Source organism: Sphaerodactylus townsendi, linkage group LG05 (assembly GCF_021028975.2).
Source record: "Sphaerodactylus townsendi isolate TG3544 linkage group LG05, MPM_Stown_v2.3, whole genome shotgun sequence".
Lineage (NCBI taxonomy): Eukaryota > Metazoa > Chordata > Lepidosauria > Squamata > Sphaerodactylidae > Sphaerodactylus > Sphaerodactylus townsendi.
Genome location: NC_059429.1, coordinates 59,459,511 through 59,486,982, shown reverse-complemented (window position 1 = coordinate 59,486,982; position 27,472 = coordinate 59,459,511). Strand labels below are relative to the sequence as shown.

The following is a 27,472-nucleotide window of genomic DNA, read 5'->3' as shown; positions in this document are numbered from 1 at the left end:
TTCCCTCATTCGCTAACAGGATAGTTGTATAAAGCAGGGCGTGTGCTCTTGTGAACAGTTGAGAGTCAGGGAAAAGAACGGGAAGCATTTCTCTGCACACCCAGCCAGCCACCCCTTAACAATGCAGAGTCTCCTAGGAGATTTCTGGACTAACCTGGTCAGTGTTCTGAATAATTTAGTATTCCAGTGTTTTGACGGACGGCGGGTTTAAGCATTCTGTTCTACCAAGCCTAGATGAAGTCTTTTTTTGTGCTGGAGCTCTGTCAAATTCTATTCTCGGCGGCATTTGGAGAGGCTTGCCCACGTGCAACAAGTCAGGGAGGGGTGGGTGCAGTGCATGCCATTTCCCGTTTCAACTTTGCACGTCTGCATCTCCTCTGCTGCTTTGCAACTTCATTCCTTACCCAGCCTGACAGGAAAACTTCAGGCGTGATAAACCGTCTCTCGCTGTTCCTGCTCCTCCCCACGATCCCCACCCCTAGGTTGGGATGAGAATTCCTTCTTGCTATCCAGAGGTAAGGGGTGGGAAGGGATAAACTTTTAGTGAATAACTGTGGCTTGGAGTAAGAAGCACAGCGGAATTTGTGGGTTCGGGGCGGATTGTAAGACGGTGTATTTGTCTTGATTCTCTATGGAACGCTCTGACCCAGCTTTAGAATAGTGGGGAAATCTCTTTTACTTTACGATAGCTCTTGTGCGTTTCGGTGGCTGTTGTGGGTTGCAGCTTGAACGTTGTATCTTTTTCCAGATAGATCTCAATGGCCGCCAGGCTTTTGCGAGCGGTTGTCTTGGGACCCCCCGGCTCTGGCAAAGGGACGGTGTGCGAGAGGATCGCCAAGAGCTTTGGCCTCCAGCATCTTTCCAGCGGGCAGTTCTTAAGGGAGAATATCAAGGCAAACACTGGTAAGTGGGTGAGAAAAACGCTGTCTCCCCCTCCCCTATCTGGGGCGTGTGGTCTGGCATGCAAACATGTATCTAGGGCAGGGGTCCCCAAACTTTTTAAACAGGGGGCCAGTTCACTGTCCCTCAGACTGTTGGAGGGCCGGACTAAAAAAAACTATGAACAAATTCCTATGCACAAATGATTGTAAAATGTTCCAAATCCAAATCATTTATTTACGGTCAACGACCAGAACAACAAAATAAAAATACACAATTCAGCAACAATAAAGCACAGGTCAGAGATAATACATATTCTGTATTGCTGACAGAGAGGATGTTCGCGGGAATTAAGTAATATATATATATTAAAAAATTTCAGTGACTTATGTTTGGAGTCCCGTTACACCTAAATTGCGATACAGTAAGTAAAAATATAATGATTGGAGCAGAGATAAAAAATTAAATATAAAAGGCTCATACAATATTACTAAAAAGGACGCCTATAAGGACTGACTAAAAGGCTGGACTTCCAGCCATGTCATCTAAAAGTTGAGCGGGTCCAGACCAGATACAAGATAAAATTGGGGTAACCAGTTTCCAAAGACTGTTTGTCCAAACCATAAAATAAGTTCAAGTTAAAAACTGGAATAAAATTTGAATAAAAGATAAAATCATTAATCCAACGTTCCTATTTTAATTGCCCTACTTGTCCACGCCTTTTAACCACATAAGCGCTAAATTTTGCCACCTCTCTTGTTATATTCGGATTGGCATCTTCTAATAGTCTTTCCATGGCACAATCCTCAGGGCCAAGAAAAATTGATGTTGGAAGAGAGTCAAACAGTTTTGCCCTCATTTCTTTGTGAGTGGGGCATCGTAAAAAAATATGCGTCAAGGTCTCTATTTCCCCCATATCACATGGACAAAGCCTGTCGATGTATGGGATTTTTTTATATCTGCCCTCAAGCACTGCTGAGGGAAGAGCATCACATCTGGTGAGTGTGAAAGCCCTCCTAAGTGACTGGCTGTCCAAGTTATATAGATAGGGGGAAGGGCCCAAAGTGTATTTAATGGATGGTTTGAGATTAAATTTGGGGAATGCTGTTATATCTTGTTGACGAGCCATATCTTGAACTCTCAGCTTGACTGTAGTCTTAGCTGAGGACAAGTCTTGTGTCAAGAGAGCACTGGGTGATATGCCTCTCTTGTGCAGGCCTTCCCTAACTTCACACATCCATCTAGGTTGGAAAGAGTCTTGGGCTATTAGGGGCCATAGTCCTTTAGGGTTTGTATAAACATTAAGCCATTGATAAACTGATAGCCATTGATAAACTGATAGATTGTAAAATGTTTGATTTCACCTTTCAGCCTTCTTTCATGGTCTATTTTTAGAACAGTGACCAAAGTATGTCAAGTACAGGGTGGGCTCCAAATGTTGTTGGGGAGGCTGTGGAATACCTTCCCCTGTAAAAAAAAAAAAAAGCAGAACTTTCCCAATGAAACATTCCATCTAACCCAGGATCAGGTATCTTCCTGGGTTCTTTCCTACCTAGCAGCCAGCGAACGATTCGCCAGCCTGGCTGATGCCAATGGGAGTGAGGCGGAACAGAAAGCCTGAGAGCAACACATGGAGTAGCTGAGAGGGAAGGGCGGAGCAGGCATTGCCACATGTAAGGTTTCCAACTCTGGGTCAGAAAATTCATTGAGATTTGGGGGTGCCATCATGTAACTGTAATCAACAGCCGTTGGGGCCGGTTCCTCCTCTCCCTCGAGCCCCCACTGCACATGAATGGAGCCATCGCCACCATGCCTGGCGGGCCGGATAAATGCCTTCAGGGGGCCACATTTGGCCCCCGGGCTGTAGTTTGGGGACCCCTGATCTAGGGCATGACTTTTCCAGGTTTTTGTTTTTAAAAATTGCTGTTTGCATGCATATGCATGTTGATCGTGGACCTGTAGCAGAGGTGGGATCCAACCAGTTCTCACCACTTCTATAGAAGTGGTTACTATTTTTTTCTGAGTGCCGAGAAGGGGTTACTAAAGCAACCTCCCTGCCCAATAGGGACTGGAGGTGCGTGTGTGCAGCGGCACCACTGTTTGAATCCCATCAGAACCTGTTATTAAAATTTTTGGATCCCACCACTGACCTGTAGCCCTTTCTGCCAAAGGTTGCATTGCTGTGGCCTTTGCCTGTGTGGGGTTTAGAAATGTGGCATCTGCTGTTATGCATATTCTGGATCTGGCATCTACAGACAGCGTGCCATAGAACAGTCACATTAACTTCGTAGGAATACTCCAGGATTCTGCATTGATGCAGCTGGAGTTCCCAAGTTGTTTCTGAGTTTCGTGCCGATGCTACAGTAGCAGAGTTACGGCAAAGATGTGAATTGATTGCTACATACCACAGTCTTTTCCCACTGATACAAGAGACTGATGAGGCCATCCAGTGGTTACTTTAACTCTGCCTTCAAACCTGTGATTATATGGTTTTAATTTCTTCCTTTGATTTTGAGAATATAATTCAGCCGATCATTCTCTAATATTAGTCATAAAGCAAACTGTGTACACAGTGTATTTCACTAAGTTCATTCAGGGCATGGAGAGTTGTTCCTCAGAGCATTTTGCAGATTAAAGGAATGTTGGAATTTTTTAGAAAGTGAAAGATAGCTACAGTAACATTTTTGACAGCAACCTGTGTGTGACAGGGATGTATTTCTGAAGATGTTCTTTGTAATGAACTTTACTACACTGCAGTGAACGCTAGTATGTCTGGGCCCTGGGCTCTTGTAAGTGCATTTAGTCAGATCTGTGTTTTTAGCAACTGTTTCACATGAGCTAAGAGAAAAGCATGATGAAAATGCTTCAGTTATACATAAATACATTGCAAGACTGCACTGATAAAGTTAATTCTTAATTATTCAGTGATCATTTGTTGATGCTATTTGATGAGTTAGGAGCCAGTTTAGAGTGTCTGATGGGATCTTGGATTCAAATCCATAGTTTGGCATGAAACTTACCGTAGGATAGTCAATATCTGTTAATCAATCCACTGTAGAGGAGGATATCAGGAAAGGCTCTGGGCGCATGCGGGGTGGGTGGGCGGGCTAAAAGTTTGTGTGGGGTGGAGCTGCCCATGCTTGGCCAAGGTGGGCAGGGGAGGTGGGATTGGGATACCCTCATGAGTCAGCCAAATTGAGAATACTTAAATCTGGTGATTGGAGCTCTGAATGGGTAAGACAGATCTTTCTACAAACTTGAACAATGCCCCAAATTTGTTCAAGAATCAGATATTAAAAAAAAATTTTTTAACCTGTATGGTAAAAGGAATGCCTGTAGCTTTAACAAATGGATTCCCTCAGTGATCGTTACTTGTCAACCACAGCATTCCAGGCAGGGGCTTATCTACAGTAACTAGTGCCCAGGGCAAGCAGTTAAATTGTCTCTCCCCAACATCACTGGTATGGTGGCTGCAGCCCTTGCCTACCCCAGGAGAGTGCCCCAGAGTCCAGGGGCAGGTCTGCTTGCCTTCTCACCCCCCATCTTCTCAGGTGATAGAAGCTCGACTTTAGTAAAGAACAGGTGATCAGTGGCACCAGAATCCAGGGAAGGCTCCATATCCACCACTCCCCTTACCTACTGTGGAGGGCGGGCTGGAATGCCCCTGCACCTGAAAGAGCTGAGGTGGGGGTGCCACTGCTTACCTCCCAGCTCCCTGGAGCAGGTGGCTCCTCATCCTGCCACAGTCCAAGATGGTAGGACAGAGCATGCTGCTGCCCCAGGGTTCTCCTTAGATGTTGGATGCCACAAGCATGTGTATGCCTTTGCCTCTTCAGCTCTTCCTGCCACTGCCACTGCCACTTGGTTGGACCACCAAAATCCAATCTCCCACTGCTTGGTACCCAACTCAAGGAACTTCAGCCTCACTAGCTTGCCTGCCACCCAAGACCATACTCAGACCACCTTCCTGGTAGAGGGAGGGCAGGTGGCCAAATGCACCCTCCATGTGCTTCAGGCAAGTGGCGCCTGGGGGGGGAAGTGAGGTGCTCATACTTAAGTCCTTGAGGGTTCCCAACCATGCAAGTAAGGCCACCCCGTGGCCAGCACTACATAACTGGCCCACAGTTTTCCAAGGCAGAGACTTCTGGATATGGTGGGGGAAGAAGGTAACCTGAAGGCAAATGTAGGTTAACTGAAGTGAGAAGGGGAGAAGGAAGCAGGAAAAGGGGAGAAGCTATGATGATTTTCAGAAAAGGAAAAGAGGAAATAGTGGGGAAAGATGGCTTGTGGGTTCCAACATCTAATTAAAGTGTACAGGAAAGTTAAATCGAACACATGGTCTTTGTCCTAATCTGTAGCATCAAGAGAAGATAGGCAGTGTGGCACAGACGTTAGAGTAGGTTCTAGGAGACCCAGGTTCTAATCCCTTTCTGCTATGGGTGACTTTAGGCAACACTTGCAGCTTGTACTGTTGTTGTAAGTATAAAATGGAGAAGAGGATAATATTGTAAGTGACTTTCTGCTCCTATAAGGGGAGAGATGAGTATCATAAAATAATAAAAGTATTGAACTATGTACAACCAAGGTTTAATTCAACTGTGATCTGGTGTGAATACAACTGGCTATCAGGCTGGTACCGGTATAAGTTTTCCAAGGCTGGGGAATTCTGCTGTGCTGTGAGATTGAAACACAGGAGCCTTTGCTAACTGGAATTTCTTTACTCCCTATGATTTGGGTTTGGACTAGATTATATTTGTGGCTTATGGGTTAAAACAAATTCTGCTTTACCAGAGCAGTTATATTTGGGTGTCATAGCAAACTGAAGCTTGGTCCAAATGGCAGGATTCAGTCAAGCTTGTACATGTAATGAGAAGGAAGGTGGTGGGATAAAAGAAGGAACGTGATAACAAGTTGTATTCATACCTGATAGCGGTAGCTTGTCCTGAATTTAGTCAATATGTAAATAGCTTGTGTGGGTACAGCCAAGGCTTTGGGACTGGACTATGGCTCAGTACATGTTTTTACATGCAAAAGGTAACCCCTGGCATTTCTAATTTTAAATAGCTCACAAGAAGCTGGTACTGGAGAAGTTCTTTTTCTACTGGAGTCCATGGACATCTTCTGCCAGTTACACTGAATAGTACTGAGCCATGTAGATTCGTCATGAAGCAGCTTTGTAAATTCATATGCTGTAGATGAGGCAATGGGTGTTTGTTAGCAAGTTAAGAAAATGCTGCAATTTTAGAAAAAATAGCCAAGTATTTGTTTTCCTGCAGATTTTAATAAAAACAGTGTTGTTCAAGAGGTAGGGGTAGACTTGTGCCCCTTGTGATTTTTGATATTTTAGACCAAGACCAAAGACATGGTGACATTGATTTCAGCAGAATGTTTTTAAAGTAAATGGGTTTAGAATTGCAAGGTTTAACAGTAACCTCTCTGAATATAGTTACAACCATTCTGTTACCTGGTAGATCTCATTGATTTAAATGGAGCTCTGTGGATATCACTATACAAAGGATTTCAGCCAGCAAAGTTTCTATGGGTTAGAATTCATTGCACTGAATAAATGTTAATGATCTTTTACTGCCTTTTACTGTAAACCTTGCAGTCATACTTTTTTTTGGTATGGTGACTGTGTCCTGTCATCTTATGTATGAATTACAGTACTGTTCCAAAAATAGGGTGAGGAGAAAAAATTAAATATAAAGAAAATGCGGAGTAGATTTGATTTAAATCAGTCAAAGTCACTGATTTAAATCCCAAAGGAAAAGGAATCATGCTTCTTACTAATCATACTTCTTATTAATAGTACTTTATGTAAGCGGAATGCTAATCTGATCACTAAAACATGTTAATTTACAACTAAATAGAGTCTTTGCACCATGAATGGCTATTTTCACATAGATGATTTTGCCCTGTGTTTGGTTATATTGGGCGTTTTTCTCTGCTGATTCCTTGCATCACCTTAGTTTTCTTCATCTTTTCTGCAGACTTTCTCAATCCTACTTTGCTGCAATATTTTAGGGAAGATGGATGAAAAGCTGGATACTGCTATGTAGGCAGGAAATTCTGGTCCTGCTCTCCCAGCAGCCATTTTCCCTGAGACAATCATCTCCCGGCCCCCGAATGCCACCAGAAGTCTTTTTTGAATTGTTTTCAATTTGCTGTCATTTTAATATAATATGTCCATTATAAAGGTATAGCACCAGGCCATGGCTGACCTATGGGGTGACGTCACATCATGATAGTTACTGACTGACTATGTTTACAAGGTGGCTTGCCATTTCCTTCCTCAGTCCATCTACACTTTACTCCCAGCAAGCTAGGTATTTATTTACCAACCTTGAAAGAATGGAAGACTGAGTCAACCTTGATCGAGCTACCTGAAGCTGACTTCCATCATGATCAAACTCAATTTGTGATCAGAGCTTTGACTGCAACTCTGCAGCTTACTACTCTTCACCATTACCAGTTTTAAAAAGAACCTAGGACAAAACCCCCTCATAGTTTTGGGGTATGCATATGTGGCTGCTGTGGGCGCTTGGGGAGGGAAAGCTCCTGTCTTGAAGCCCTATTGATGCTATGTTACAAATGCAGTGACTACCATTGGGGCTTCCATGAGAAAGCACTGCCATGTGGAATAGGCTGAAAAAGGACTATTTAATATAATTAAATAATTTTATTTTCCTTTTAGAAAACAATACGTAATTTATTAAATGGCCAACTTCAGTTATTGCCTGTGTCAAGTTGCAGTGGTTTAGAAATCTTAACTAGACATTCAGTGTATAGAAAATGGCTTATAATTTTATTAAAATTAGTCCTATTTATCATTGGCTCAAATATGCAGCAGTATCTTGAGTTCCCAAGGTTGCTTTAAAAAAAAATTCAGATGTTTTTAACTCTTAACTGGTAAGTTATCAAAATAGTAAAAGGCTGCCAGTTTCATCTTCCCTGTTCCAACTGCCATTTTTATTTAACAGAAATAGTGTTCCTGGTTTTCTGTTCCTGGCTGGTTTCTGAGTTTGAAACAAATGATACTGAACAATGGGAAAAATCCCTCTCTGCTTGATAAGCAACATTTGCTGCAGCAAATAAATAATGAGGACAGGTTTTGTCTTCCTCACTTATGAAAAACAAGCTTTCAAATGGAATATAACTTTCTATACAATCTTAATCAATAGGTTAACCTTTAAAAAAAGTTTATTTGAAATGTTTTTTCACATTTAAAGAACTAATTGCTGATTCACTTCTGGAAGCCAACACCTTCATAATTCCATCATTAAATAAGAGGTTACAGAAAAATGAAGTGCTGCCTAGATGATGGCATCTCTGAGAAGGGAAAAGGAAATGTTTTGACATACTGATGAATGGAGAGTGTTTTTTAATTTTGAAAATTCATGGTGGATGATGCAGAATTGAAAGTGAATGCATCTGAATGTCAACCAAATCTTGCTGTTAAGATTTGTTAAGTCTTACTTTAAGTTAAGTCTTACTTTAGAAAAATGTAATGTTGTTTAACTGCTGAGATTGCAGTGAATGATTGAAATCTGATGCTGTAATTTTTCTCTCTTTCCTCTACTTCTGTGATGGATAATGGGATACTTTGAAGTTTGCTAGCAAAATTCACATGTGAAGGTTAAAGGCATGTTCAGTCTTAGCCTTTTGCAAGCCAAGACATGACTGCTCTCTACCATCTTTCAATAATTAGCCTTCTTTTATACCTTCTTGCCTGCATCATATTGACTTCATACTCCAGCAGTACTGAAGCATTTCCAAGATAACACTGTGCGCGTGTATTGACAAACGTTGTTATAACAGTTGTTCTGCATATTGTTAACATGGCTTACATGATGCTAATCTACAATCTTTAGAGTAGGGAATATGTTTATTGGTGGTTAATTCGGCCTTGAAGATACTTTCACATAGGCCCATTACTCTGTGCACTGGGCCTGCAGAGGGTTCTCCTTGTGTTTTTCCATTTACACATGAGGGGGCAGCCCATAGCCTGCATCACAGTTTGTCGCAGTTTGTCTATTGGCCTCTCCTTTTCTGGTTCTCTAAACTCTACCCATCAACAGCCTTAAAGGCACAGAGCTGCTACTACAGCTGATATTCTCTCCCCTCCCTCCCCGACATACTGTGACTTGTTTTAAAATAAAGGCTTGCAAAAGCCCTGATGGGAGGGTGGTGCTCTGGATGGCTTCCCTTCCCCTGGGCTTCTATACCACTCTGCAGAGCGCTGTTCATCCTGCCGGCCCCTGGAGAGTGGATCGTCTCTCCTGGAAGGGTTGATGGAAGGGGGAGGTGAAAGGCGGGGATGGCATCCTGGAAGAGAATTAAGATATGTTTGGCAGGATGGGGGGATCCAGGCAAATTGACTGTAATCTGAGCACAAAGATGGGAAAGCGTCACTGGAGCCCCAGCTCCCAGGCTCTGGAGCTTTTCCCTACTGCAGGAGGTGAGAGGAGGGGAAAGAAGGAAGCAGCAGCCGGCAGGTTAACTGTGTGCCTGGTGTGTGCACCAGATGTTATTATAATACAATAATGTTGATATATTGACAGGTATTTGAGAAGCAGGAGGAGCCAGCAACATGGAAGGAAGGGTGTGGGGAAAGATGTGCAAAGTAGTGCAAGGGAGTGTCAGGGGTGGCTGTGGGTGAACAGAAGGGGAGATGCAGGACAAAGTTGCGCCCAGTGGCAAATCTCTCCTGCTTTGGCAGCAAAGCAAAATTAAATTTGTGCTAGAAGTGGTCTTGCTAGTTTGGGGAGAATGAAAAGTGAAAGTGGGGCTTGAAGAAATATGTCCATACAAGAAATCTTGCTGTGACAGGCATTCACCCCCCACCATGTAGCAAACACATTGTGCATAATCGACTAGAGATGTAAAGTCCCAGAACAAGCTGTTTTTCTCTTTAGTATTATTTTCATTTGCAATTTTGTTGGTAGAAAATTAAGGCATATATACATGTACTTTTCTTAAATGTTCTATTATACAATTTTATATGGTAACTGACACATTTAACGTTTATTAATTAACTAAACAACAACAATAAAAACATAGCTTTAAAACATAGTATAAAACCAACACAATACCCCAGTATTAAATCAGGAACCATATAAATATCAGATGGTGTCAGACTCCCCCTTCCCTCCCCACCCTTGTGCCCATGGAAGGCCAGGTGGAATGGTAGCAGATAGAGTTAACCAGGTTGGCCAAATGCCTGGTGGAACAGGTCCGTCTTACAGGCCCTGCAAAAACACTGCAAATCCTGCAGGGCCCTGATTTCCCTTGGGCGCCTGTTCTACCAGGTGGGGGGCAGGACCGTAAAGGCCCTAGCCCTTGAGGCCAGCCTGATTGCTTTTGGGCCAGGGATCACCAATAGGTCCTCCTCCAAGGAGTGGAGGGGCCTAACGGGGCAATATGTTGTTTAAAGCAGTAAAGTAAGTTTAGGCTTTGTAACAAAGCAAGCTTTGCATGTATTTAAATTTTTCTCCAACTTTCTAGAGTTGTTGACAAAGGCCAGGAAATCTATTTTTTGACCGTAAGTTCCATATTTTGGGAAGTGTTATATTTCTGCTTCCTGGCATCCAATAGGCAGTTAAACTGTTTAGTTTTTAAAGTCCAAAGTCAACCTCCTTCAGAGGAACCTTTGTTCTATTACCAGTGAAGAAGAGTTTGGATTTATACCCGGCTTTTCACAAATGTAAGGAGTTTCAAAATGACTTACAGACTGTTTCCATTTTTCTCCCCACAACAGATACCCTGTGAGATAGGTGAGGCTGACACAATTGAAAGGAAACTGTGACTAGCCCGAAGTCACCCAGTCAGTGGTGGGATTCAAATAATTTAACAACTGGTTCCAGTGGTGGGATTCAAATAATTTAACAACTGGTTGTTTACAAGCACCATTTTAACAACTGGCTCTGATGAAATGGTGCAAACCTGCTGAATCCCACCACTGCACCCAGCAGACTTCATGTGTAGAAGTGGGGAAACAAATCCAGTTCACCAGATTAGAGTCCTCCACTCATGTGGAGGAGTAGGGAATTAAACCCAGTTCTCCAGATTAGAGTTCACCTGCTCTTAACTACTACATCATACTGGTTCGCAATGGCAGCTGCTTCAGCTTGCTTGTCTGCAGATATCACCTGGGCACAAGCAATGATCGATGCGTGCAGGGGTCAGCATTTGCTTTTTCAGTAGTATTTTTGGATTGCCAGATAATTATTATCGTGAGTACAGAATATTGCCATTTGGGAGTGCAAGAATGATTCATACATTGTTATAATGTGGTATAAATGACCCAATCTTATCTAGAAGTATGTAAATATCACTAAAATGATAAATAAATACATCTTTCACTTTGGTCACACAGCATGCAAAGTGACTTACAGTAACAAGAAAACCAGCTTAAGATTCTTTTTCAAACCATAATAAACCAAGACAATAAAGCGGGTTCCGGTTCCGGCAGGCGAAGTGGATGCACGCTTCCAGCTCCTCCGCAAGTTTTTCTTTAACAACTTATCTTTATTAGCCCTTCCACTAAGCCATTAAGAAAATTTAAGCTGCTGTAACTGTTGTAACTATTCTGTTGTAACCACTCTGCAAAAGCTCTGAATACCTGCAAGCTGAAAGGGGCTTTGAATACGCTGTGTTAGCGGCTAATGAGTTGCTCTCAGTTGTAAATCACCGTTGTAAATCACTGCTGCAACAGTAGAGCTTGGAAACGGCATGGGGAATAGGAAACGCCGGCTTTCTTCCCCCAACTCAGTTGGGCAGAGTAAGAAAAAACAAAGCAAAATAGCCAACTATTTGCAAGAAAGACCTATACTTGAAACGGACCATGGAAATAGGTTTGCTGTTCTAGAGGAAGCGCAACAGCATAGAGAAGACAACTGTTTAAATGAGTCATTCGCTCCCCCGCTCCATGGAGTGGAGTTAAACACTACCAAGCAAGACTCTTTACTGTCTGATCTTATCTCCGGTCAAGCTATTTTAATTTCCAAAACCCTGGAACTCCTTTTTTAGATAACTTTAACAAGATAGGAGCTAAATTGGAGTTCTTGGACAAACTCAGTCAAACAATGGAACAATTTAGTATGCAACTTCTGTCAATAGGAGGAAAACTCAACACCTATTTTAAGGACCAGAAACCAAGCTGCCCTTTTGGCACAACTCACAGTCCTTAGTACTGCAAAGCGAGCAAATAACCTTGCATATTGGTGACTCCAGTCTGAATGCAAACCGTTGGGACAGTCATTATTCAATCAGGCAGTCACTAAGCTCTCTGTTGCAGTGTAAACCTGGAGGCTTACATCTTTCTAAATTTGAGTCACTCCCAAAAATGGGTCATTACAGAAGGCTTGCTCTTACCTTTACGCAAAGCAAGACTCCTAAGAGACTGCTCCAAATTAAAAGAGCAGTTGCAGAAAAAATATGATATCCTGGTGGTAAGAATGTTTAAAGACTCAGTGATGAATAAGCTGATTGGAAGGGAACCTAAGAATACAATTACCAATGCTTAGTCTCCCAATTCAAGGTTTAGTGAAAGACTGGAATCAATTGGTATCACAACTCTCTCTGATCAACAGCTCACTATCCCAATCAGGAACAGAGGAGCGAATGGGAGAAAATCGACTTACCACCACAGGGATATCAAATAGACAACAAAGAGAAGAAGGACCAAAGAAGACATTACAGGACAGGGGTGGCCTGATTTTGATGAGAACTAACTGACAATTGACACCCCAGTTTTAACAACATTAACTCCAGCAACATTAGCTCGTGAAGCTCCTTTGCGTGAAACTCCAAATCCAAAAAAAGCAACAACAATTGTCAAAGGCCCGGTTAAAAAAGATGGTGTATGAATGGGAAGTGGACCCAAAACCCATGGAGGCTTTATATCCTTCACTGATCCAAAGTAACAGCCACAAATCATAAGCCTACGAACTACTTGAACTCAGTTGGTCCGACTCCTACAATCTGCACAGCAGGCAAGGGTGCCACCACCATCTACAAGTACAACTATGCCCCGAGGAATCCCTTCTTATAACAGAAGCAATCATCGAAATTGAAAGTTCTGAGGCATCCAAGAAGGACAAGGAGTTACCTGAACCTGAAGTTTATGAGGCATTCAACAAGGATAAAGATTTACCTTTACTTCAACAAGCAGCGTCCAATAATCCATCATATAAAGACGTTGCTATGGACTCAAACACAGAGGTCACTTGCAGTCTGTATGGGGCTAGCATAGAAATACAACTTCCCAGACCTCTCTTCCAGAATTTGAACATCTTTAAACAACAGCAATAGAAACGGATGTGTGGTACACCATATCGATGAAGAAATTGGGAAGTTGAACTCTACAGACTGACTACTACCACCAAATGTCCCGCCAACAGGCCTTGAGATCATCTCCTGGAACATTGCTGGGTGGGCAAATAAGACATTGAACTCTGAATTTACCCACTACCTCACCCAATTTCATATCATTCTTTTACAGGAGACATGGATGACCTCCCCAATCAATATTCCTGGTTACAAATCATTTGCACTCCAGGCCTCAACTTTAAAGAAGAGAGGCAGACCATCAGGAGGCTTAGTAACATTTATATCTCAAGGAATTGCCTCAACTGAACTTGATGTGTGTGAACCAATTGCGCAGGCGATCAGAATACTGTATAATAACAAAAGCTTTTAAATCATTGGCCCAGAACAAATAGGATTTCAACATGGGAAATCTACTTTAGATCATTGTTTGATCCTTAGGACTCTCGTCACAAAATACACCAGCGGAAGCAAATCATCCCTGTTTGTGGCCTTTTTGGACTTAAAGGGGGCATTTGACTCTGTCTCCAGAGATCTACTGTGGAGAAAACTTGTTAATCTAGGAATTGACAGAAGGCTACTTACACTAGTAATGGCCTTACATCATGACACTACCTGTCAAGTCAAATGCTCTCCTGATGGTATACTTAGTCCTTATATACCAATTAACAGGGGTGTCAAACAGGGGTGTGTTTTGGCCCCAACCCTATTTAATCTTTTTTTAAGTGATCTGGCTTCCTTTTTGATGGAGGATTCCTCGCACTGCCCTGCTTTGAATCATATGACCATACCTTTACTTTTGTATGCTGATGACGCTATATTACTCTCCCGTACAAAAGCTGGCTTGAAACGCTTACTGGCACGCTGTGTTGAATATTGTAGTCATAATAACCTGACGCTTAATTTTGCAAAGTCAAAAATAATGGTTTTTGCTTGTTCTTGGAGACCATTTAGTTGGCCAATAAATAATGAACAGCTTGAACAGGTCAAACATTTTAAATACCTGGGTCTCCACTTTAATTATAACTCCTCTTGGGTTACCCAAAGGAAATTGGCCATTGAATCAAGCAAACTTAGTTGCAAGGCCATTAGCCGCCATTTTCGCACCAAAGGTCATGAATTTGTACCTGCAGCCATTAAGGCATTTAATGCTAAAATCAATTATGCAATTACTATATCGAATCCCACTGTGGATACAAGCATGAGCTGGGAAAGAGTTCAGTCATGCTGGCTTACCTCACTCATTCCCATGTGCTGCGTTCTGTTTGGAGGTGGGCCAACATCTCCTCCCCACATGTGCATGGTGCATGCCCTGCCAATGCTTGATACGTTTGTGCTTTAACAACTGTCACAAAAGCTTTACTTACCAGGCTCTCTTTCATAGCCAAAACCGAAAGTGGTGGTCCTTTGTTGAGGCGAAAATCCATGAAATGGGTCTATCCTTGGATGCATTGGTTTTAATGAATGCCAATGAGCTAAAGCTGACTATCAAAAAGAGATTGTATGATCTCGAGTATAGTCACCTGATGCAGCAGGCTAATAAACGCTGCTCTCCCTTGCACTTGGGTATACCATTAAAACCCTATACCATGGCCAAGTATTTCCATTTGGTCTTAGAACCCAAATTGCGACGAGCCCTGACCCTTGCCAGGTGCAATATTCTCCTTCAGCTACCACTCAGGGCAGAATACACAAAGTGCCTTTTAATGAAAGATTTTGTCCCTGCAGAACCATCAATCCAACACGTGATATTACACTGCCCGTTACACAGTTTAGCCAGGAATAAATATCTAAACCCGTGGTTAAAACCCCCCATTGATAATATTAATCTATCAATTGTGGTAACGATGTTGGATTGTGGTTCTGCAAGTGTATTGGAAGCGCTGGCTAACTTTTTGTGCTCTGTCATCAGCAAACGGTTATAACTGTACTGGAGATTGTATCATTACACTGAGGTCGCCATTTTTCTGGTATATTGTTGCTGTTTTAATTATGCCATTAAAGGTTTATATATATATATATAACAAAAGCTTTATCCTAGTGAATGTTTACCTCCCCCCAAGAAATGGGCTAGTAGCTAATGACAGTGATTGGAGAAGACTGTCAAATTTTATAGGTGACTTAGAAGCCAAGCACCCCCAGTCAGAGTTAGTAGTGGCGGGGGATTTTAACGCCAGGGTAGGAAACGATCCCATCCAATTATGCTCCCAAGAAGATATAGATCAAGAACTCCTTCAGCTACATTTTACACCATATGCAAGGAGATCTAAGGATCTTAATTCCAACTCAAATGGGCTCCATTTAGCCAAATTGGCCCTTCTACACAACAAATTAGTGGATTAAATAAGTTTCCAAATTCAGGTGAATTCACTTTTATCTCTTCTCATGGGTGCAGCGTAATAGACTATATACTCGTGTCTCCACACTTGTTAGCCAGTCTCCAAGCCTTTAGGATAGGGGATTCTATGATCAGCGATCACCTCCCACTCATCCTCTCCCTCGCAGAGACCTCTACTGCCATAGTTTCAAACCATAAGGTAATTAGCACGTCCACAATAAGATGGTCAATCCAAACATGTAATAAAACCAAGGAAGCGCTTAAGCAATACCACCTGCAAGTCTTTAGGCGCTTCAGTAGTTAATGCAGATCATGTTAGCAACAGTATAGGAAACTATGAAATCTTGTCACATATTTGGTGTCCCTTTTAGGGGAACCAAGAAGGAAGGGGAATCTCAAAGGCAGAGATTGGTTTGACACTGAGTGTATCATTTGAATCAACAGATCCGGATCATATACAACAGATTTAGGGCCTACAATTCCCACCTCCTGAATTGTTCAGTCTCAAACAGACTTTACGCGAACCTCATTAAAATAAAACGCCAAGAGTCAATAAAGCGCAACTGGGAGCAACTACTACATGCCACCCTATCCAATAATACAAAACAATTCTGGCAACTAACAAATAGGGGCATGTGTCAAAATCTCCCAATAGCAGCTGACATCACTCCTTCATTATGGCAAAAAACACTACTCTGGAACTCTCTATACCGACTCAAGAGATTGACCAAAGATCAAGCATTAGCTCCAGGCGAGGATTTGCCTGAATGGGTCCCCCCAGTTAACAGGCAAGAGGTTATTGAATTAATTTACCAACTTCAAAGTCTGGGAAAGCAGCTGGCCCTGATATCATTGTAGCAGAGATGTTTAAAACTGATCCAGACTGGTGGGCTCCAGTGCTGGCCTCATTATTTACATGCATCAACAAATCTTTAATGATTCCCAAGGACTGGCTAAAGGCGATCGTTGTACTCCCTCTACAAAAAGGAGACCCCCATTGTCCCTCTATGTATATGCGGATCCGCCTTTTATCTATCGTAGGCAAATTGTATGCTAATTATTTACTGAAAAAATTAAAGAGCTGGACAGACCAACACCAGCTACTCCAGAGCAAATCGGTTTCGTAGGTAATTCCACTCTAGATCACTGTCTAATTCATCCAACATCTTGCAAGCAACATCGTGGCAAGCTTTATGCTGCTTTTCTAGATTTGAAGGGTGCCTTTGACTCGCAGATAGGGAACTGTTATGGTATAAATTAAAATCCTTAAACATGGAACAGAGACTTTTAGCTCTAATTAAAGCGTTCCACACGAATACAACTTGCCAAATAAGAACTCCAAGAGATGGCACGCTAACAGAATCAATTAAGGTTAATAAAGGGGTTAAACAAGGTTGCCCACTGGCACCCAGTCTATTTTGTCTATTTCTTCATGACTTCCCTGCAACCTTAACCAAAATCGATGGCCATCCACCACGTTTAGGTTCCCTACATATATCTACCCTGCTCTATGCAGACGACGCTTGTTCTTTGTAGGCTTAAAACGCCTACTAAACTGCAGTGCAGATTATTGTCATGTAAATAAGCTGACGCACAATTACGACAAGGCAAAAGTTATGATCTTTGAAAATGTAGCTGGAACGTGAACAACTATATCCTTGAGCAAGTAAGCCAGTTTTGGTATCTAGGGCTCGTATTCAGCTACTACCTATCTTGGGTCGCCCTCAGCAAACAAGTAGAGAACAAAGCTAAAGGTGAACGCAGCTGTGATTCTTCGATTTTTCTATTCTAAAGGACACCAATTTGTCCCTCGCTGCACTGAAAATCTTCATGCAAAGATAATCCCTCAGCTATTATACGGAGCCCCAATATGGATTACCCAAATTAAATCACCTTTTGAGTCAGTACAGGCATACTTTTTTTTCGCCGAAGAATTTTAGGGTCACCAAGGTGTCCCTATGACACCCTACGTAGAGAAACTGGACAAAATAGCATGGAATTGATGGCATGGACAAGAACATTTAAGTACTGGACCCAAATTCATTTTGAGCCCAAACCCAATAGCTTTATACATCAACTCTTATCAGAATCTGCTTCTGTGAAATGGTTGGCTGACATAGATAAGAAACTTAACAACATGGGCTCAACAGCTGACCAGTTCCAAACTATGTCTGCCATCAGAATTCAAAATGAAATCAAATCTGTTTTAGTCGAAAGAGAGAAACTGGGAATGGTGCAGGAGGGGGGGAAAAGCTGCTCTCCACAGGCCTTGGGAATTGTCCGATCAGACCATTGTGCCAACTATTTGTACATTTTGTGCAACCCCAAACATCGCAGACCATACACTTTGGCTCGTTTTAACGCTCTGCCTAACGCTATGACTCTTGGCAGGTATAATAACACTCCATATGAGAACAGGTTATGCCAATGTAATATGGCCGCTGTTGAGACTGTTCAACATGTACTATTGGAATGTCCAATGTACGAGTCGTTACGCTCTATATACATCTGTCCATTGATAGAGAGCTCAAACGATGTTAGGCTACCATCTGTTATGAATTTTCTACTCAACGGTTCCTGTGATCTTGTATGTGAGAATGTTAAAAGTTTTTTTTGAGGAACTATTTGAGGTAGAATATCATTGCCTACATAGTAGCAATGGCTAAATTATTTTATGTGTGCATGAATGTTGTGAATGTTCAACGCTGTTTTAATGTATTTTAATATTTGAATGTCTCAGTTAGTAGATAAATGCACCTTTTTACTAACTCTGTAATTTATAATGCCAATAAAGGCTTTGGAATTGGACAATAAAGCAGTGGAATCCTGGCAAGATAGATAAGTGATAACATGTTAAACACAGCTGAGTTTATTGGACAAAACACAATTAGGATTTGTTTTGTGTGACTGGAAATCCAGACATGTCAAGCCAAAATCATGCCAAAGTAAAGTTGTTTTCATGGAAACTAAGAGGAAGGATCCAAAAGTTACTTGTAGGAAAGGAAAGTTCATAATCTTACCACTGCCACTAAGAAAGCCTTGGTTCCTTTCACGGGTATCTTAATAATCTAAGTGGTCAGGTAAGTTCATCTGGTCATGTTGCCTTCAGATGTTATACATAATGCAGATGACTTGCCAGTTATTTTGTCCTTCAGGGAGATTGGTGAAATACAGAGTCTTTCCAACTTCTCCTTTTTTTTTGTCCTACAAACAACTCTGAAACAGTGTAGCCTGTTGCTTGTTACTTGGAGTTCATCTTTAATTTGTGTTGCTTGCTTTGATACATTATAGATGTTAAAATACAGAGAATTAGATTAGATGGCTTTGTCATCTCTTCCTTCCCTTTATGTTGTTTTAGGAACAGTGCTAGGATTGAGGTGCCTGGAAACCATGCAGAAAGGATATAGAAAGGCAGTTGCTCATAATATCAAACATGTGGTTAAGTCAAGAATTCTCATATGGAAAACAACTTGATAGTCAGTCCCAAAAATTAGCTTCCAAACAAGTTTTTTTGCATTAAAAAATGGTACATATTACACCAGTTTAGACTGGGACCACTAGGAGAGCAAGCCTCTTTCCTTTGCCATTTAGTTCTTTGGGGCAGTTTTGTGGGGGCATATCAAACTAGAAAAATCTATTAGTGGGTAAACTAAACTCCTATCTTGCTCCATGGTCCCACTTACTTTGGTGCCCCATTAGCCTATTCTTTAAAAGAAGTAAAAGTTCTTACAGCCCAAACCAAAAAGATGCTGATGGTAGAGCAGCAGCAGGGAATGGCACCATGGCAACGCACCTGCAATGCCTCCAAGGGTGTTTCAGTCTGCACAAGAAGGGGAAATTTTTTAAAAACCCCAGCTGCTTGAAAAATGCCATTGGGAAGACCGACTTCCCCCACACTTTTTGGTGATCTAAGTCAGCTTCTGTCATAGAGAGTGTTTCCTGGCAGAAAGTTTTTTAGGACTGACTAAAGTCGACTCCACCCCAGGAACGCCCTCTGGAATGCTGGCACAGCCTCCTGTGGTGCAGGAATTATGGCATTGTGGAACACTTTCTGTTTCCTGCACTGCAGTACCCCACCATTGAGGCAAGTCCCTCAGTGCCAGTATCTGTGCCACTTTGCTTAATGGTGGCACCGGAGCTGGCACTACCCTTCCTTGAACCTGCGTGGTGTAATGGTTAAGAGCAGGTGGACTCTAATCTGGGGAGCCAGGCTTGATTCCCCACTCCTCCACATGAGCAGTGGACTCTTATCTGGTGCAATGGATTTGTTTCTCCACTCTTCTACATGAAGCCTGCTGGGTGACCTTGGGCTAGTCATAGTTCTCACAGAACTCTCAGATCCACCTACCTCACAAGATGTCTTTTATGGGGAGAGGAAGGAAAGAAGTTTGTAAGTTGCTTTCTGACTCCTTATAAATTGAAACTCTTCTTCTTCCAATGTGGTTTCACCCCTTCCCTCTTTTGATTTTACAGTTAGGGGTCCATTCATGGTACTCCAGTATCCAGTGTTAATTATCTTGAAGTTGTCTTCTTCCTAATCCTGATATACACAATCTGCTTGAAGTTTTCAGAGTTCAATTTGTAATATTTAGTTGAGTTCACTGCTAAAAATCATCGTTCCAGGTATGTGCTTTAGAAAGAATTAAGTCTAGCTTTCTTGTTGGTTTCTTATAGTTAGACTGCAGCTTGATTTGTTTGCATACAGACAATACCAAGGCATTGCAGAGTTGAGCTTTTACTGAGAAGGGGCCTCTTAACTTGGAAGGATAACCACTGAAGTGAGGTTTAATTTGATATTTATTCAGAGTTTAAGAACATAAGAAAGAGCCTGCTGGATCAGACCAGAGTCCATCTAGTCCAGCACTCTGCTACTCGCAGTGGCCCACCAGATGCTTTTGGGAGCTCACATGCAGGATGTGAAAGCAATGGCCTTCTGCTTCTCCCAAGCACCTGGTCTGCTAAGGCATTTGCAATATCAGATCAAAGGAGGATCAAGATTGGTAGCCATAGTTTCTGATAGATTAGAAGCATTAGACAATCTATCAGTTTCTGATAGATTGCAAGTGTTAGACAATGTGCTGTGAGTTAAAATAATTTGATTATTCAGAGGTGTATATTATAAAGAGTGTTTTCCTTTTTACACCTCTTTTACAGTGGGGAACAACGGCTGGATTTGCAGAGCACTATTCTGAACACTGAAACTCACAGAACTGGGTCAGGAAACAAATGATATGTGTTTGAAGTTGCAAACGGAATGTTATGGCACAAGGATAATCCTTCTTGGCTAAAGGGACATAATGACCCAGGAAAAGATTTATTTTCTTAGTGAAAGGACTTGATTATTTTGTTGCATCAGACTCTATTGGGTTGTGTTTTGATATGGAATCTTTCTGCAGGGTACAAATACTGGATGCAAAGTCAAATTCCAAACTAATTATTTCGAATATAGCATGGTATTTACATTTTTTTTGCCTCGGGTAGGATAATATTGTGAAATAAGGTTGGCAACCTTCCAAATGGTGATTCTGCTTTGTAGAAACCACATTTACATTCTCTGACTTCATCTCATTCCCAAGTTGTTCAGTAGGACAGGAAGTTCTCAGCCTGGCAAAAACCATAGAAAATATTGTTGAAGACTTTCACGGCCGGATTCAACTGGTTGTTGTGGGTTTTCCAGGCTGTGTGACCATGGTCTGGTAGATCTTGTTCCTAATATTTCGCCTGCATCTGTGGCTGGCATCTTTAGAGATGTATCACAGTGTGTAATAGACTTCCCTCTGTGATGCACCTCTGAAGATGCCAGCCACAAATGCAGGCGAAATATTAGGAACAAGATCTACCAGACCACAGCCACGCAGCCTGGAAAACCCACAGCAACCAATAGAAAATATTGGTTATATCCTCCCCGCTGTCAGAAAGCACTTTATAGGGCTACATGAACTTAACCTACCCAAAGGGTGGCATAAGTCAGAGTCCTAGGCTGCACTGAAGTTCCCTGCTAATGATGGATCTACCCCTAGAAATGCCTCTAGAATGCCCCTGCTGGACTGCTGTGGGCAAGGTGGCACTGGTGCTGTACACAGCACCATGTCTAGGCATTTCGAAGGGCTGCCATTCACCGCTGGGGTAAGTGCCCTGGGCAGAGCAACTCTACTGGTGCAGCCCTGTGCCACTTCCCCAAGCTGTTTCACCCTTCCCTTTGGATGGGACTGTAAATCTTAAATAATTTCAAATGCCTTTATAGTTTTAACGCTTAAAATAATCTTTAACACATTCCATTAACATACAAAGGTCTTAAGATCCCAGGCAAAAAATTGAGGACATTTGTTTGGGATAATCTAAAATACAAATGGTAAATTCTATAAACATAATTGGAAGACCAGAAAACTGACTGACTACTTAACTCACACACATCCACACTCTTTCCTGTAGCCTTCAAGAAGTCATGTCTTTGGGTTTTTTAAAAAAATGATCATTGTCTACTTTACAAGTCATTAAATGTTAGTTTTGACTCCTGATTTTGAAAATCCAGCAGTAATAGTATTTGGGGCTTCCTATTCCTTTCAATAGTTAAAGCCTTATGAATTCCAAAGGCGAGCCCATAGATATTAGGTTTGTCATGGTTTTCAAGAGAACAACTTTCTAATGTCAGCTGCTACACCGAGTAGAAGCTAATGCCTTGTGAAAGCTAAAAAGCATTAGTTTTACTTCTGTGAACTAATTAATTAAAAGTAGCAACTATTGTCAGCCTGGCCACTCCTTGTAAATCTGGGTGTTAATGTGTTAAAAGTCCTTTGCTATATCCCTGCAGGGTTTCATGCAGATGTTCTTGATACATTGTTGACTTGGACTGACTAGCTTTCCTCCCCTTTCTGTGACTGTTTTTGGGTAAGTGGTATGACAGTAGTTAATCAAGAGGTCTAAGCCAGTGGTTCTCAACCTGGGGGTCGAACAACCCTTTCACAGGGATCGCCTAAGACTCTCTGTATCAGTGTTCTTCATCTGTAAAATGGATAAATGTTAGGGTTGGGGGTCACCACAACATGAGGAACTGCATTAAAGGGTCGCGGCATTAGGAAGGTTGAGAACCACTGGTTTAAGCATATCCCAAGAACAAAAAGATGGCGTGTGTTGGTGAAGACCAGGAGGACAATGCAACGTGACACACACTGGGCTCTGGCAACTCAGTATTTATAAACATGTAAATGAAATAATCACTCTATAAAGTCTAGTGCAAAAGTACTTATAAGGCATTAATATGCAACTGTAATGAGAAATACACAATCAAATAATACCAATAGCAGCTTGAATAGCTGGTATAACATAAAGTATACATTCCATTTCCATATATTACAGTATTGCAATATATATTGCCTCTGCTGTACTAAAATTCATATTTTTTTCAGAAGGAGTACTTGGGTTCCTTGTCATGGCTTTACCTATCACAAGAGCTGTTCATGATGGCTGAACTGTATTGAACTGTAACTGTATTAGTGTATAACTTACTGTGGTTAGTGTTGGATTAACTAAAGTAAATGTGTTTTCCCTTCTTAATGTGGTTAAATCAGTAGCTTCCTCATTCTAGGAAAATTACATAATTTGTATTTTTGCTATTGGCCTTGATTTTAACTGACAGAAAACCTTACAAGTGAAAATAATTTTCTCATTCATACCTATGGAAAAATTCCTCCAAAAGGTGTAAAAGATGTCTGAGTAGGAGGAAAATTCCCTGACTTGGCTACAAGCTTTAATGTACTCTAAATGTAGTATATTTCCACGAACATTACATTAATATAAATGCAGAGAAGGAGTTGGCTTCAATGGACCTGTGCAGCTTTCATATAATAAACATAAAGAATTGGATACCTGGAGCCATGAGTAGAATGGTTTTTTTCCTGTCTTTGGTGTTGTTCCATATCGCCCCAAAAGCTGAGTGCTGGCAACTCTTTAACTGCGGTAGCAAATACCCATATGAAGTTCAATGGGGAAATTATATAGACTCCCTTCCATGAGCAAAACTGTCTGTAAGGGCTACCTTGAATCCAGTCAACAGTAAGCAGGTCCATTTGTTATTCAGAACAAATACTGTGAAATAAAAGACAGTCACCCTTTTTCTTGATTATAGTGATAAAAAACATTGTGGAGTGTTGGCTCTTAATGTGGATCAATGAAGCTTAATATATGTTCTGTTCAGTCTCCTCAAAAGAAATAAGTAGAATTGTGAATTCATCTGCCACCAGTCCTCCCCCTGCCTCAAACACCAAGCTGGACCTGGCAGGGCAGCAGCGGTTGCCCTTCCCTGCCAGGCAAGGCACTATCCCTCCCAAGCCCCACCCACTGTCCTATTGCGTTAAAAAGCAAACTGGGCCAGCAAGGCAGCAGTGGCTGCCCTGCTGGGCCTGGAACCAGCCCTCCAAAGCCCCCACCCTCCCAAACACTGAGCCAGACCCAGTGGGGCTGCGGTGGTTGCCCTGCCAGGCCTGGCACCAGGCCTCCAAAACCTCCCCTCCCCCCCCAAACATCTACGGGTCTGGCATGAGCACTCCAAAAAACAGCACCTTCCCACCATTCCATACACCAACATGCTCTAAAAAGGCTGAGAACTGGGCAGCTAATAATTCTCTGTTTTAATAATCTCCAGGCACCTGTTTGTTTACTGTATCTCCATGCCATTTTTCTTTGTTGACCAAGGTAGTTTACAATAAAATCACACAATTTAAAACCAACAAGAAACTGACATGTTAAAAAATAACCACAAACATTTCCTCTCAGAGCAGTTAAAATCATGGCAAGCAGGAACACTCATCAACCATACAGCCTTGCTCTGCCGTCTGAACTGAACAGCTGTTATGCCCTTTTCTAGAAATACGTAGATTTGATCAAGGACTTGTGGATGGAGAACAGAGATACAAATATTCTGTAATAAGAGGAAAACATTTTGCAAAGCATGTCATCCACCATACACAGTTTTGTACAAAGAATATTTTTTTTCAGAAAAGTTGATCTCTGTCCACAGGCTTGCTATCTAAACATGAACACTGATGTATTTACTAGCTCCCCACCACCACAGCTGTAGTGTTAGTACCAACTGAACATAGGTCAGGGTCTGTGTAAAGAAAGCATGTTTTAACTCATTGTATTATTGACTTGTCATAGAGGTAACCGTTTTGTATATCTTTTGAACTTAAAATATCTTGTTCTATTTTTTAGCAAACGCAGCTGTGAGAGATTTGGCTTTCACCCATCAAGGTCACAAAAACCGTTGAACAAGTTAATTGAGTTGCATTCCTGTTAGTTTCTGTAACTGCTCCCACCTGGGAACCTTTGAGATAACAGCTTTCGCTATAGTTGAAGGCTTTCACAGCCGGATTCAACTGGTTCTGGTGGGTTTTCCGGACTGTGTGGCCATGGTCTGGTGGATCTTGTTCATAACGTTTTGCCTGCATCTGTGGCTGGCATCTTCCCTCTGTGATACACCTCTGAAGATGCCAGCCACAGATGCAGTGAAACATTAGGAACAAGATCCACCAGACCACGGCCACACAGCCCGGAAAACCCACCAGAATCAGCTTTTGCTATAGTTTAATTAGTGCAGTAATCCCATTGGTTAAGTAAGTATCACATGGGGTAGACTCCTTTTTTCTGTATAGATTTAGTGTGATGTATTAGTGGTATATTTTTCTATCTGTCTTGTTGTGCTGTTACATGGGTCATAACTTTGATTTGCCTTGACATTTTTTGAACTCTGTTCCCGACTTGGAAAAGATTGAATCTGCTTGCTCTATGAAATCAAGGCAACGCAATGAACTTCTCTGATTGGATTATATTGGGACTTCTATTTCTTATGCTGGCAACAGCAGTTTTTCAGTTCCTGTTTTATACTATTTGCACCTGCCAATATAAGTGCCTCTGAACTGTTTCTTCTTTTCATAAATTAAAAAAAAAATTGTTTATATGTTGTCATTGTAAAGTGTTTGGTTCAGAAAGAGAGCCTATGCACTAGTAGGTCCTGGGTGAGTACTCAGGAACCTCGACAGTCTGGTTTGTAGAATTAGATTGTACTGTATCCTTTTTTTCGGCTGCTACAAAACAAGTGCCGCAGCATGAATGGTGATTAATAAGACAAAAAAGTAAAGGTGGCAAGTTTTTTCTCCTTCCTACAGTCACATAGTCCACTACTGCAAATGGGCAAGGTACTTCTGTTCTATGGCCAGCCATGCCCCCTGTTCCTTTCAGTTGTGGAAAACCACCAGAGGAATCCTCCAGTGCAACAGCCTCTGGTTTGAGGAAAGAGCTGGAAAGTGTAGCCTCTTTCCTAGACTACCTTTATTCCAAGGCCAAGTTGTGTGTGTTCTCCCAACTTCTCAAAAGAAGCTGAATTGTTCTGTTGTGAGCTATGATGACAGGAGTAGGGGTCCTTCAGTGGAAAATAACAGATACCGGTACATGATAGTTTCTGAGCCTCCTCCTTGATGGATTTGTTTTGTGTTTGTGTGTTATTAGCATTTGATTCCATAATTAAGCCAGCAGAGCCTGCTGTACACAGATCTCAGACAAGCTTGATGTTGTGTATAGGTAGTTGTCAAAACCCACTTAACATTAAAGATTGTGTTGGGAATAAGAACATTCTCAAGGTTTTGACTTGGCTATTGAATTACATTAAGAAGGGTGTTATTATAGGTCATCCCCAATAGGCGTTGGAACATTTTGTTGCATAATGCTTCCAGCTGTTATCTCTAAAGGCACCAGCCAAGGTCGGTAAGAAGGTTACAATGAAGAGTAAGCATTCATTTCTGGAGACAGATGCTAATGAGGTGTACACTGTAAATATGAAAAAAGTCACTTTTATTCTCCTTTGTGTGCACAAATTCACATGCGACTAAACCGACTTTAATGAAATACTCCATGTCTTTTAAGGAGTGACTCATCCTTGGAGTTCAGTGAGTTGAGCTGTCACCTGCCTCCCAGTTTTTTTGCTGTATCACTTTCAGCGGAAGTAAGATGGATGATAATGTGATGCTCCTGATGTTTGTCCAGTATTCCGGCAGTGCCCCCTCCCCCAATATATTCCATAAAAGGAAATATCCATTAACAATTAAAAATGGAATTCCTGGCAATGAAGATATGCTTTTAACATGCTTTCTGTCATTACTAAAGTAAATCATTGGTACAGTCCCCCCCCCCTTCCGTTAAGGACATGATGAGAGCCCTGCTGGATCTGACCAGTGATCCATCTAGTCCACCACCCTGTCTGCCACAATTGGCAGGCAGCTACTATGAAGGCTCAACAAGAGGCCATAGAAGCTTAGGCCTTCCCTGATGTTTCCTTGTAGCCAGTGGTAGACTTGGCCTCCATAAATTGGTCTAATCCTCTTTTAAAACTGTTTATATTATCTGGTGATGAGTTCCACATTTTAATCACTTGTGCAATGAAAGTATTTCTTCTGAAATACCTTGCTTTTAAATTGTTTCCAGGGAGCCCTTTATAAGTCACCAGCTTGGGCTATTTCCTAGCATTCATGTTGCATTAAAACAATTTAATTTTAATTGACAAAATAGACTAGATGTCTACTTTTTTCTTGCTTTAAGAAAATATATGTAGATATGGTGACCCTACAGAATTTTCAAGATAAGAGACATTTGGAAGTGGTTTGCCAGTGCCTGCCTCCACATCATGACCCTGGTATTCCTTGGAGGTTTCCCATCCAAATACTAGTGAGGATCAGGGCTGAGAGTGTGTGATTGGCCCAAGGTCACCTAGCAAGATTCCCTGGAACAAGGGGGATTTGAAGCTGTGTTTTCCAGGCCTTAGTCTGATATCTTACCCCAGCACCATGCTAGCTGTTTTATAGATGTTTGTAGAAACTCCCTTTTATGTCACAAAATTACCTCAAACATTGGTCATAAAAGGGGATTAGCTGTTTAGTG

The 27,472-nt window shown here is 41.7% G+C and overlaps 1 protein-coding gene across 5 annotated transcripts in view; it reads left to right on the top strand.

Moving 5' to 3' along the window:
• Nucleotides 1-27,472, top strand: part of AK4 (adenylate kinase 4) — a 53,473-nt gene that overhangs the window by 257 nt on the left and 25,744 nt on the right. Inside the window, exons 1-2 of one of the 5 annotated variants that reach the window (XM_048497657.1) lie at nt 64-157; nt 749-903. In XM_048497657.1, the coding sequence (XP_048353614.1) occupies nt 759-903 (145 nt within the window). In that variant the 5' untranslated portion in view covers nt 64-157; nt 749-758. Of the gene's footprint in view, nt 1-63; nt 158-206; nt 516-748; nt 904-27,472 lie in introns of those variants that run through there. The other 4 variants (XM_048497654.1, XM_048497656.1, XM_048497658.1 and 1 more) reach the window with 4 other exon arrangements.